The 13,842-nt window shown below is 46.2% G+C and overlaps 1 protein-coding gene across 6 annotated transcripts in view; it reads left to right on the top strand.

The window, feature by feature from the left end:
- Positions 1-13,842, top strand: part of PBX1 (PBX homeobox 1) — a 316,248-nt gene that overhangs the window by 267,256 nt on the left and 35,150 nt on the right. For 4 of the 6 annotated variants that reach the window (XM_032463835.1, XM_032463834.1, XM_032463839.1 and 1 more), the window contains one exon: positions 8,193-13,427. The exons of the other annotated variants lie outside the window; for them this stretch is intronic. In XM_032463835.1, the coding sequence (XP_032319726.1) occupies positions 8,193-8,285 (93 nt within the window). In that variant the 3' untranslated portion in view covers positions 8,286-13,427. Of the gene's footprint in view, positions 1-8,192; positions 13,428-13,842 lie in introns of those variants that run through there. 6 annotated transcript variants of the gene reach the window in all.

Here is a 13,842-nt window from a genome sequence, read left to right as displayed (position 1 = left end):
GGTCCTGGGTTCAATCCCCAGTACCTCCTCTAAGAATAAATAAATAAACCTACTTACCTCCCTCCACCGAAAAAAAAAAAAAGGAGCTTGGGATTTGCAGATACTAGCTACTGTATATAAAATAGGTAAACAACAAGGTTCTACTGTTTAGCACAGGGAACTATATTCACTATCCTGTAATAACCTGTAATGATAAAGAATATGAAATATATGTGTGTATAACTGAATCAATTTGCTGTCCAGAAACTAACACAACATTGTAAATCAACTATACTTTAATTATTAAATAAAAAAAAAATAGCACAAAGATTCCTTGAAGGTGAACTTAAGAGCATAAGATCAGTAGCACCCACTCTCTACAATTTGCACCCCGCAGGCATTTGAAACTTGAAATGTCCAAAAGCAGTGGCATATAGTGGGGACTGAGTTTGGCGAATTCTAGCTTCTGAGCCCTAGCTTCCTGGCTTGAGAAGTAAAAATAGGAGTTCACACTTTGTTTAGGTACCTTATGTATTCAGCAACCAAAGGCAGAGAATTATCAGTGAGTCCCGCATAAATACAAAGTTACAATGGGCACCAGCAGCCAGGCGGCCTTACGGTCACAGGGACGGGGACCAAAGGAAGCAGTTCAAAGCATTCACTTCTCTGTTCATTCAACTCAAGTGCTTAACTGAGCAGCTGCTCTGTCAGACGTGATCCTCATCTTCCAGTGACTTGATTTGACTGAATGATGTATCATCTCACTGAGGATAAAAATCAAAGCCCTCACATGGCCTGCAGGCCTTGGCGTGATCAAGCCATCCCAGTCTCCAGCCCATCCTCTGCACTCCCCACTCTGCTCCTATGCTCCATCCTTTCTGGCTTTCTTGCAGTTCCTTGCAGCCTTTGGGCGGGTTTCTGCTTCCACCTAGAGGGCTCTTTGCCCCACTCGTTACTTGTCTATTTTCTGTTCACTTTTAGGCTGACTTTCCAGAAGCCCCCACCTCAATGAGGTCCCTGCTTTTCTCCCTCACAGCACTTACCCATCTGGGGTCTTTACTTGTTCTTTGGATGATGTTTTGAATGTCTGCTTCCCACAAGACAGCAAGCTTCATGGAGCAGACACCAGATTTTTTTTTTTAATGTGTTGTATCTACCACTGTATGCCTAGTATATCACATGAGGGAGGCACTGAAGACCTATTCGTAGAATTTAAGAATTAAAGGATTACAGTGAGTAAGTCCTGGCGCTCACATGGGACATCGAAATAAGTAAGAACTGCGCCTGGTTAGACGTCAACGTGAAAGGGCGAAAGGTTGGTGGTACCAGGATTTAGGGAAGTGGGTGATGGTTTGCCCTGAAGAACCTTGCTGGAAGGGAGGTAGTTCTCTCGCTGGGCCTTGAAAGAAGACACGGATTCCTAGAGACCAGAGGAGAGGGACAGACAAAGGCAGAAAGCCTCTCGCCTGACTTCTCTCTAGAGTAAGAAGGAATCTCACTTTGGCGATGGGAAGTCTGTTGTTTCTCCACAGCAGCTCACACCATTAAAGTCTCTTCTCTCCCAGGAACGGCTGATTGCACAGCTGATCTTTCTTAACCTATGGACCGTCACAGCAAAATCTCAGGGCTGCTGGGAACCAGACGAGTAAGGAGTGTGGTGGTGTGACTTGGATGTAAGGTCCCCAGGGATCTAGTGGTAGACAGCACTCAGAGAGGACAGGGGGCCGTGGGAACAGGAATCCTAGAACCAGTGGCTTCGGATAATCTAGGCAGAGGACTGGCTTCTGGGAAATGGGATGGCAGGTCGTAGTTGGTGGGCTGAAATTCCAGAGCAGGATTTCAGTTGCAAGAGAAAATCATGACCTCAGTCGTAAGTGAGCTGCAGTACATAGCAGGGAGCTAAGCAGAAGCTGGGCCTGGGCTTGGTGGGGACGTGCTCGGCCACAGGGGAGACATTCCCTGTACGGAGATCCAGGTGCAAAGAGTTCAAAACAAGAAAAACAGCAAAATCGACTCCGAGTTACCTATGGTACCAAACTAGACTAGAAGAGAAATTGGAGAGCTGAAAGAACATGTTTTTCCCAGACAGGGTTGACCAGATTTAGCAAATGAAAATACTGCGTGGGCTATACTTAACATAAAAAGTATTTGTTGTTTAAAATGTATATGTAACTGGGCGCCTTATAGTTGGCTGCAACGCCATTCCCAGGCCCTAAGGTGGAAGAGGACTCTGCAGGTGGGCCTGAGCCCTGGAGAGAGTCAAGGCGGGCAGACAGCCTGCCGGCCACTGAGGGGCTGTGCCTGTTCTGCACGTCTGTGGGATTCCCACGGTGCCTGGGCTGTTGCCTAGGAGACCGTTCCCGCTGCAGGGTGGGACCCCTTCCTGCTCCTTGCTCTCTGTGCAGAACACTCCTTGCTGAGATGGAGCTGCCACAGGCAGGGTGCCTTGTTTTTCTCCACTCTTTTCCCTAAAAAGAAAACAGAATATAAATATTTATCATGGTTACTTGTTTGGGATAAGCTAGGAAGTACTGGGTCTCCTTGACACCTACTTAGTAAGAGAAAAATTGACTTTCTAGGTGTAAAACTTACCCTGAAACCTGGCACTGCCTCTGTTCTGCCTCTTGAATATCTTCTAGGTGTGCCCTGCTCTTTACCTACAGTCAGACTGAACTGTGGAGGTCAGGGACCTGATACTCAGGGACCTGATCTGTCCACACCTGGGGAATGGATGGTACAGTGCCACGAAACATTTATTTACCTCTTATTATATTCCTCCAAGAGATACTAAATTCTGTGCTGTGTCATGCACTGTGGTAGGCACTTTGGAATCAAAGATAAGTCCCATAGCCCTGTTCTCATGGTCCAGTAGGTAAGACAGATGTGTGATGAGCAAATGCAATACGGCGGCACATGAGAGAGAGGGGTACATCCTGGGGGGACAGCCCAGGGGGCTTGCAGGAGGAAGAGAGGTTGCTGGGGGCAGATACGGGTGGGAGAATACTTACACTCAGTCTTGAAAAACGGCCAGGGTGAGAGAGGCACGTAGGTGGATGAGCGGGACACTGTATTTAAGGGGAAAGAAACAGGCGTGAACTGGCAACCCTGTTACGGGAATTTCTAAGTATCCTGACACAGTTGAAGTGTTAACCATGAGCATTGAGCTGGAGAGTCAGCAAGGTCCAGGACGTGGTAGGCCCTGACATTGAACCGCATCTTGAGGCCAGTAGGAAGCCACTGGGGGTTTAAACAGGGAGGTGACGTGATCGGAACCACATCTTGGAAAGATCTGGTGGCAGCTAGAGGCAGGACTAGGGGGTGCAGAATAGGCATGGATCTGTTTACTGCTGTAAAATCTCCCAGGGAAATTTTGACTCCTTTCTCCCTAAAGGGGCTTTTCCAATAGCATCGTTCATCCCAGAGCCTCTCTTGGTAAGCACCCACAGTATAGTCTTCGGAGAAGCATATGCGTATCAGGGCAACCTAGTTCTATCTGGATGGAACAAGGCTGGGTCTAGGGTATGACTCCACTCTGTGAGCCGGTGTCTCCCCTGATGAACAGTGGCTGCGTGTGTGCACGTGTGTGCATGTGCGTAGAGCGAGGCAGAGAGGATGTATCCATGTTTCTCTGTTTTTCTTCTGGCCGGCCCCACCAGGGCCTGGGTGGTTGCAGGCCTGGAGCACGTCCACCTTCTCACCCATGCTGAAAGCATCTCTGGTAATGGCATCTGGCCTGTATGCAGATCGAGCTTGGCTCGGTGCTGACATCAGCCAGTTTGTGGCACCTCAGCGTATTTCTGGGTTGCAAATGAGAGTTTCTTAGTGCCAGGCTCGCTTGGGCTGTCACATCAGGTGATGAATTCTCTGCATCAACCGTGTGCTGCTAAGGTAAGCTCAGAGGAAGAGCGGGAAAGGGAGGAGGATGGGACCAGCCGTTCTCAGCCCAGCAGCAGCCGCTGCTCTGGGCTGAAAGCAGCAGTGAGGGAGAGGCGGGTGGCCCCTGTTCCGGCTCAAGGAGGGTGGCAGAGAACAGAGAAGTCAGGGCTTCAGTTGCAGTTCTGAGCTCTTGTGTTTTGTTAGGAGAAACTCCCCCAGCTGTGCCATCAGCCATCGCTCCATCCCCAGCTCCGTGGCTCGCTCCGTCTCCCTCCTCTGACAGGCCTTATCCATTAGATGGGGTTCTGGCGAAACTTGGTGTCCATCAAATTATGCGCTAAATTCATTAGGGCAGGATATAAAGTAAATAGGCATTTTTTGTTCCTGAAACATTGTGTTCCAAAATACCTTGAATCTGTGTTTCGAAAGTCTAGATTTTCTTAACTAGGAAACCTGCTGCACTTCGCCCTAATTGTATATCCTAGGAGCTTCCTCTTCCAGGAGCTTCCAGGGTGAGCCTGCTGGTGGCTTAGGATTCCCCTGGTGGAATTAAACGTTAGCTCAAGTCTTGCTGCCCAAGCCACAGGCTACAGAATTAGCCCGAAGAACTGGGTGTTAATGTGCACTCTCTCTCATTATGGACGCTGTGAGATAAAGAGTGCATTGACTTTGCAGATTCCCACGCCTGTAACCCCTCAAGGCGTTTCCAGCATCAGCATTTTGCAAAGTGAGTGTGTCCGTTATATAGGACAGTTGTGCATCATCAGAGAGTGAAGGAGGAAGTTGGGGTGCAGGAAGAAAATTAAAGCGAAAAAGTCTTATTTCCCGCCACCCCCACCCAGTTGTCAGTGAGACAGTCTTTGACTTGCACTGTGCCCAGAGATAAATAAACACACAAAGGCAGCGTTTCCTACTTAATATTCACCCGCGGTGGCAGAAGAGGGAAGGAATCGCTCCCCGGGGTTAACGTGGCAGTAAGCGAGGTCAGCTGTTTCCCAAGACGGTGCAGCCTCCGAACGTCTTACATTAAAAGCTTACATCACAGCCGAAGCAGCCGAAGTGATTTATGGGAAACCCCTAAGGTCGCGTGGGATTTTTCTCGCAGTTTCTGATCTCGTGGACATTTTGGCAGCAACAGCAGCAGACAATATACCATTGTATAAAGCACCTCCAGAGAAAAGCATCCTTTAAGGTTTCCCAGTGTTCGACTTGTTTGTTGTTCGTTGAAACCTGTAGGCTACCGTGTCCTGACTTTGGCAAGAAGTAGAGGGTCAGAGCTGGGATGTCCTGGGGTAGGGTGACCAGGGACTGAATGTCCCATATTCCATTAATCCCTGAGTCCTGGGCAAACTGGGACAGCTGGTCACCCCATCCGAAGCGGGTGCCTGTGTGTCTGTGAATGGAGGGGGAGTGAAAAAAAGGCAGTTAGAGAGAGTTGTTTATTTTTAGTAAGATTTTGTTAAAGGTTTTATATATTCTCTTCACCAGGCCAGCTAGCATAATTAAGATGCTGGCTTGATGCTGGCTTGAACTAATTCCTGTCTGCGCCATCTGTGAGCTCTCTGGCCCCTCTGGCATCTTGCGCACTGGCCTGAGAAAACAGAACTTTTTTAAGGAGAGAGATCAAATGTCTACTGTGTGAGTTATTTCAGCGCTGAGACAACTCAAAAAGAAGTCTCCTGGAACCTCTCGGTCAATATGGAGCGCCTTGCTATAATTCCCTCCTAGTGAAATGCCACGGAACTCATTTCCTTTACTAATGGCTCCGTCTTGGGCACCACGTATTGTTATTTGAATGGCACTGTAGTGTGGCTCGGTCCTAGTGGGGGGGTGTGAGCAGCATAATGAAATGCCTTTGTGCCACATGCGCTATGACACGGATGCTAAATGCTTTAGAGAGCTTCCTCATCTACTTGTCTCAGACCAGGTCGATCCTAAGATACATGACTTTTCCCCTCTTCTACCAGCACCTTCCTCTCTGCCTTGTGACTTTGTCCTCACAGAACCCCTGTCAGGTTTCCTAAAATCCCGTCCTACTCAGCAGACACACACACACACACACACACACACACACACACACACACACACACACACACCTTTTAGTCTGTTTAATTAGTGAATTAAATATTTATCCACCTATCCTTCTGCTAAACATACACATATAAAAATTTTTAGGGCTGACAAATATCAAAAAGCTAAGAGGAATCATCTCTGGGCAGTAGATTTATGGCTATTGTACATTTTGCCTTTTGCACTTCTCCTATTTTCAAATAGTGTTATTGCATGTATAACTGCAAGTATTATCTAAGCATGTCTTACTTTTATCATCAGAAAAGGTCAGGGATGCTAAAGGATTCTCTTTGGGGAAAAATAAATACCACCACTATTCTCCATCAGCCAAAAATGGCACCAAGAGAATCCACGTGTTCTTGGTTGAGAGGGGAGGCTAAGATATTGCCATCCCTGTGAGCAGCCTGACTTAGGAAATTGAATTAATTCTTTTCTTGATTCTGGTTGTACTACAGAGCCTGGGCCCTCCAACGAGAAAGAAAAGCCCCCTGTTAGAAGAGAATTCCCATTTTCCCCTCATTGTTCCTGTTCACAAACAACAGGGGAAATGTCTTCCAGCAAGGAAGGGGAGTGGGTGGAGCTGCCAGACGAGTTAGGAGATGGCGAGTTGAACTTGAGAGCAGTTACTCATTGATCCGTGTTCTGGGCATTGCCCAGGATGACCTTTTGCCCTCTTGGTACCTAGATCTGCTCTTTACGGAGGTGTGGGAAAAAAAAAAAAACCTACCCTCATGCTGAAGTATGAGGTATGGTGGGAGCTGCTTTGAATTAAAAGCCTGGCTTTCCTGGGACAGTCAGAGCCTCATTTGGGGAAGCCGATGACAGAGCATGCCAAGTGGATGAAAAAGGCAGAGAAAAGAAGCCTGATTCAAAGGTTAGGAAGCCTGGGTTCTGTCTCCATCATAATCTGGAAGCCTGCTTTCCTCTTGCACCTCTGCTTTCTCATGAATGAAACGTGGACAAACTTTGCCAGCACCTATTAAGTGCTAAGCATGCTCTTAAGTACTGTAGATAGACTGTGCTAGAGCAGAAACCATGGTCCCTCCTAAATGACAAAATTAACACCTGCCCCAGGTACCCCCAAATATTTCTGGGAATAAAAGGAAAGTCCAATAAAAATAACTTCCTAGGACTGCCTAAAACCTAGTCTGTTCAACATTAAAATTTCCAGACTTGAGGTCTATTAACTGCAAAGGAGCCCAGTGATTGGGGGCGGGGGTGGGGGGAGGATAGCTTTCAGGACACTTACATTTCAGTGCTTTAAAATACATAAACAATCATGCATCAACCACTATAGCAAATCATCCTTCAACTATTTTAATGATGGGATACTTTTTGAAAAGGGTGGTTATTAAAACACATCCTTAAGAACAATTTGATTGTTTGAATGCATCTGGATTTAGAGTCTTAGAAAGATGATCTACAAATGTCTTATCAAATTTGTAGCTTCCTGTCTTTCTGCCTTTTTAGATCTGTTCACACAGACCAGTCCTTATGGTGTCGGCACCCTTGTTTTACCTGTTTTATTTGCCTCAGTCACCCTCTGTACTTTTCAAGGCTCACCTCACAGAGTACCTCCTCCATGAAGCCTTTGCTGATCTCCACCAAGAGGAGATATCACCTTCATTTGAATCTTCATAACAACTGGCCTGTCCCCTTGGTTAGGTTCCGCCTGGAATTACAGTTCACTGGTGTTGTCTTATCCACCTCCTGGAGCACGTGGACTGTCTCTCACTCATCATTATACACCCTACAGCATCTAGAACAGAACCTGGCACAGAACAGGTGCCTGGGATCCCATGACATGTGGAGCATCCAGAGCTGGAAAGGACCTTAGAAAGCACTGGAGCTAACCTTTTAATTTTTCTAAAAGGGAACCGCAGGTTGCAGAGGGTAAAGTGCCTTGGCCAGAGCCAGCAGCTAATCGAAACCAGATCAGAACTAGAACTCAGTCCCTTGGCCCGCAGGGCAGCTACCGTTGTTCTAGAGCACACGTACTCATCATCTGATGGCCTGGACCAAGTTACAAAGCCTGTGAGAAGTGGGATGTGCTAATACGTGCCCAAAGGCTCACCAGGAGAACTTCAGCTCATCTGAGGGTGGGAGGAGGATGTTACCAACCACAATAATAGCTGCCCATCTGATGAGTGTCCCCATGTGCTAGGCACTGTCCTCGGCCTTTGACCCAAGTTGCCTGATTGTCGTTGTCTGCTCAGAACAGCCACCCAATATCAGAGGACTGACTTCTCTCCCTTTTTCCCTTCTAGGCTAATGGAGGTTGGCAGGATGCTACTACCCCTTCATCAGTGACCTCCCCTACAGAAGGCCCTGGCAGTGTTCACTCTGATACCTCCAACTGATCTCCCAGCAGTCGCATCCCGGCTGACCCTGTGCCCCAGTCGGGGCAGGGCCAGGAGGGAGGGTTTCTCAACGCTGAAGCGGTCAGACTGGAGGTCGAAGCAATCAGCAAACACAATAAGAGTCTCCTTCTCTTCTCTTCTTTGGGATGCTATTTCAGCCAATCTGGACATTTCTTTATACTCTCTTCCCTATTTTTTTTTTTTTTTTTTTTCTGGGTAGAAGCCACCCTTCCCTGCCTCCAGCTGTCAGCCTGGTGTCCGTCATCTTCCCTGCCCCTGGCCCTCTGTCCTAGACTCCCTGGGTCCCCGCCCTCTATGACATCCCTGAAGGATATTTGCAACAATTAGAGGAATTTCAAGAGAAAAACAAAAGTACAAAGAAAATAATAAAAGCATTTGTTTGTTTTCATGCTGGTGGTTTGAGGAGCCAAATGTACCTCACTCGGATCCCCCACTCCCAGTGTTAACAGGCAACCCTGAAATCTTGTCTCTCTTGTTACTTACACTACCTCTTAGCAGGAAGACACCACATCGCCCTACTCATTCCAGGCCTCCCTGCCTCCTCTCGCTTTTCCCTCCCTGGGGACAATTCTGATCAGAACACTGTCCTCTTCTTCCCGGCCCCAGGTATTCACTGGGGACTGGCACTGCTGGGCTTCTAAAGGTGCCACGTTTTCTGGTTTCAGCTCTGCTAGGTTGATTCCCGGGCAGGAGGTCAGGCAGCAGGAGAGGGCATGAGGGACAGGAAGAGCAGGATTCCAAGAGGCTTTTGCATCTTCCCAGTAACAGCGCTCTTGGCTTCAGAGGCGCAGGGTCTGGAGATGATGCAGAACACTTGGTAAGCAAGGTTCAGAGCCTGCTGTAAAACCAGGTCTGAGTTAGGCACGATGGTGAGCGCATCACTGAGGAGTAGAAAGTTCTTATCCTGAAACCCTTCCAATGCCTCTCTCCCACGCACACACACGTACACGGACCTACAGGCACGTACACAGTCTCACAGCTTCACTTGCCCAAAAACAGTCACACGCCACCTACAAATGCCTACGTTAGGAACCATAGCATTAGGCCTTGTGAACCCAAGGGAGGGACTTAACAACTCTTGAGTGAAGGTCACTGACACAGAGAAGCACCATGTGCTGGGGTTTCCAGGCCCCGCAGTCCCCCCACCCCCACCCCCAGCATGCACACGCCAGAATGCCGTACACGGGACTTGAGGGACTTGATCGACTTGATCATGCTGAAGGCCAGGATTCCAGTGGAAAATCTCCCTGCTCTCACCACCCCTGGAGCCCTCAGGGAGCCACACACAGCACTTACCCTGTCTCATGGATTCCGGTCTGTTCTGGTTTTGTGTTTACCATAGGGACATGCACTCGTTATCCAAATTGTTACATGCCGCCACATTCTTGTCCTGGAGGAGAAAGTTGTATAAGAACATGGTTTGGGCCAACATTCTGGTTGCTTACTTTGAAGACCTGAGAGTGACAGGGGAAGGGGAGGCCATGTTTTCTGTGAAATCATCAGTGATTTTTATCCCCTGGGTCTATCTAAGAGAGAAGAGTGTGTATTAGGAAGCTATTCTCCAATGTCAGCTGAACGTAACCTTCTTCAGGGCCAACTGTGCCAGCCGTAAAGATGGCAGCTCTGTCACTTGATTAAGTGGGAGGTGGTCAGATCTCTTGGTGCCTCATTTTCTTCATCTGTAAAATGGGGGTGATTATGCCCGCTTCACCAAGAGCCTTGTGAGAGACTGAAGGAACTGATTTAATTCCTATCTGAGCTGTAATTGTAAAGTCAGGGAATGTAGCGTCCCTAAGATAAACAGGTTCATACCATGCAGGGCCGATAAATGGCTTTCCCGTTCTAACTTCTGGTTAACATTGTGCCCTGAGGTCATCACCATGATGACCAAGAGAAGGGTTAATGTTGCTGCTTTTGTTTGTTTTGATCTGTTTGGTTTCTTAGAATAGAGATAAGTTTCTAAATTGGAAAAACAGGACCTGGTCCTCTGAGCTTGTACTTGCATCCAGTATGTGGCCTTGTAAGTACTTAGTGCCCTGTCACATCTACTTTGTTTGAGAGGCCTCCGGGTGAGGTATAAGATCCTGAGGGATGAGGATGGCCAGCTAACAGGTCATGGAAATTTTGCATGGCAGTATACAAATGAATAGAAAATGTTCCTCTGTGTGTGGGTGTGTTGTAGGGTGGGGGTTCCACCTAAGGAATCTGAAGGTATGTGTATTTGAAGGAAACACAAAAAGTAAATATTTGGCAGGATGGGATTATGCCTTGATGACTAAGAGCAGTAGAAAGACTGTGTCTCGTAGCCTGTGCCTCAGTCAGAACAGGACTTGATAAAGAGGATTCTTGGAAGGAGCGTCTTGTGACCCTTCTGCAGTGATTAGAACCAGTGGAGAACTTTGTCTTAGTGGCAGGGATCTATTGAAACCACCCACACAGGAATATGGTGGGATCACATCCCCCTGATTTGGGGCCAAGTAGGAAAGAGACACAAAAAGGTTCTCTTGGAAACAGGAAGAATGACTCCAGATTTGAGTTGACTGATTTCATCTTAAATGAATGGAAACGATCAGAGCAGTGCTACTTATGCACAGGCAGGTTCCCTCCCTGCAGTTTGCACTGATTGTCCCCGCTCACAGCATCTTCCCGACCCAGCACTTCACACAGCGCTTGGCGCACCCAACACCTGTCCCACAATCTCCCCTCCTTGCCCGCGATCACGTCCAACATGGCGGCCACCAGATCTCTCCGCATTCATTCAGCAAAGCATGGGAACCCTGGCAGTGGAAGGATGGGGATGGAAAGAGCGTGCCTCTGGAAGTACAGCTCCCTGGGAATGCGTATTAGGTCAATCCTACAGATACCAAAATGTGCCCCCAAGATGCCTTCATTTCCTGATGGAAGTGGGAGCTCTCCATTTTCCCTGGCAGATTTCCTCTGAGAACAGATACTAGTCCTAGGGTTTGCCCACCTTCTCACTCTTCATTGCAACCTCCTTTTCATCCCTAACTCCTTCCCCTGGCGTGGAACTGACTCCTGTGCAGTACTTTGCCAAGTGGCACCTTCTTTACTTCTATTTTTTTATTTTGCTGTGGTGGTGGTTCTTTATTTTCTGGTTGCCTTTTTCTCACATATCTTTCCCTGCCCCCCCTTTCCTTCTGAGTTTTATTTTTCTGCCCAGAAAAACCTGACTTCGATACCAAAAAAGATGAAACTACAGAAACTCAAATTTAAAAAAAACTTAAAAAAAAAATACTCAACGATTCTTTCAGCTTTATTAACATTTTCCATTGTTTCTTGCGACTTGTGTCTCGTTCTTTGTAGTATTGATGCTGAACATTTGATAATGAATGTTCTTGTATATTCAGATAAAGGAAAAAAAAAACCAAAAAAGCGGTCTGAATTTAATAGTGTTTATAATAAAAATTTTAAAAATGACCCTCATAGCACGCAAAACAGGATGGGGAATTTCCCCTTTTCTTTCTGTGACAATGCGCATCATTCCTGCATTAGTTTTTAACACCGAACTACCTACGTTCACCATTTCCCCCATTTTTCTTTTATTTTCTTGCATTTGTGAATTAGTTCAAGAATGCTAGAAAAGTGTCGAGTTGTGCACATCCATTTCCTGTTTCACAATGTTTAAAAGTGACAGTAATTCATTTTGTAAACTAAAAAAAAAAAAAAGGTTGGAATAGTGAGCATAATAGGTACAACCTAACATGTTATTATGTTTATTAACTTCGAGACCCAGAAATAAATTCTTTTCTTTCCTTTATCTTGCTCTTTAAAATATTAAAAAAAAATTATGTTTTGTGTTATTTTTGGTTTGTTTATGGGGGGGGCTTTTTGTTTTAATTGTCAGGATTATGATCTTGCTGTTTTTATTCCTTAAATATGTATACGAGGTGATGTGAAAAGGTGACTTTTGTAGAGTACGCTGTTTCCTTGTACTTCTCTTTGCTTGAGAATTCAGTTGACTTCAAAAGCAAAGATCAAGTCCACACTGATGTCACATTGCTCATCCACCTTTCTGGAGTGAGTGGCAATCCTGCGGTCCCTGAAAAAGACAAAGCCAGGGACCTGAGTTCCTTTTGGCCCTTTCACAATTCAAGCAATTGGTCCAGGGGACCCTTTTACACTGTAGGGAAAGGTTTTTGCCTTGGTTGATTGTGAATGTCACAACAAAATGCTTTCTTTTCTTTCTTCCTGATTAATAACAGCATTCCACTAGGCCCCTCCACCTACAGAGGACATTTTTTCTTCCAGAAGAATCCTGCAGGAGATCCTGGTGGGATGTGTACCTTTTGGCTAAAGTAGAATAGATCCGGGAAGCCATCCCTGGGGCCATTCCGCCTGCTGATCTTTTGAGCCAGACTCAGTCCTGTTGGTCTAGTGCTGAGTGGTTAAAAAGTTGGATCCATCGGCCATGCACCTCATTAACCCCTGATTTAGGCAGCTGCTTAAAGCAGATTGTCAAAGGGGTTTGAGCTGGAATGTTTTTGTTACAGGAGAAAAGAAAGCAATATTATCTGGAGGAACTTACACGTTTTTCACTCAACAAATGATTAAGCGTTCGGAAAGCATACAGAATTGCGGGGCAATACTTCAGGAAGAGTTTCTGCCGGAACACTGGCACCCTTGTTTCCAAGTTATAACAAAATAATGACGAACTTTTCACATCACCTTTCTGGTTTCCATCCCTAGCTCAAAGCTTTCTGAAATCTTTTATTTTTTTGTAAACTTTTCCCCCCTTTTGTTAAAACTAATAAAACATTCAATGTTGTCCCTCTTTTCCTCTCTTATTACTTCTTTCCTTTCCTTTGGCCTTTCCGAGTATTTTGAAGTGCTTTCCTTTGGTTGTTGGTTTTATTCGCCCGCGCCCCCTCCCCCGTTCTTATTATTCAGAGTATAAACCTGCAAAGCTCTGCTCTGTTTTGGTTTTGAAAGTTTAAGCTTTTCTGCTTCTGTGAGAGCACAGGCTTCTGTCCCTTTTGATTCCAACTGAAATTTTGTGTTCTCTAATGATACTAACACGGTGTAGGTTTTACAGTCTCCTAATTTGTACTGGTAATGCATATTCCAAATAAATAGTTTCTTTTGTTGCAAAAAAAAAAAAAAGAAACTTGTATTTTGTGTAAATTTATTCTCTTACAGGCTAGCAACTTGTCTCTCCCCAAACTAGGACTTGCGTTAGTGTGGATTATGGTTTAAACTGTGGCCCTAATCATTTTTAATGTCTACATTGGCAGTGGGTCCAATGACTTCTCTGCAGGAGAGCAGGGCACCCCATCTTGTCTGCTTGTCTGTGACTGGCCGTCATCCACCAAACGTCAGTTCAAATATCAGGGTGATGTTCTGAAATAAATCCTGAGATTCTGAGTCACAGCTGTTCGCCCAGTGGTTCTCCTTTTCTTGTCTTTGTCTGCCGTGATCTGGTTATAAGGAAAATTGTGGTACCCAAGAGATGCTTCAGGGGAAAAGAATCTAGGTTAGAGATGACTACCCAGCTGCAGGCTCTCAGAATTATGCTAGA

Source organism: Camelus ferus, chromosome 21 (genome assembly GCF_009834535.1).
Source record: "Camelus ferus isolate YT-003-E chromosome 21, BCGSAC_Cfer_1.0, whole genome shotgun sequence".
Lineage (NCBI taxonomy): Eukaryota > Metazoa > Chordata > Mammalia > Artiodactyla > Camelidae > Camelus > Camelus ferus.
Note: the sequence above shows the minus strand (reverse complement) of the source record. Positions and strands in the feature narration are given on the sequence as shown.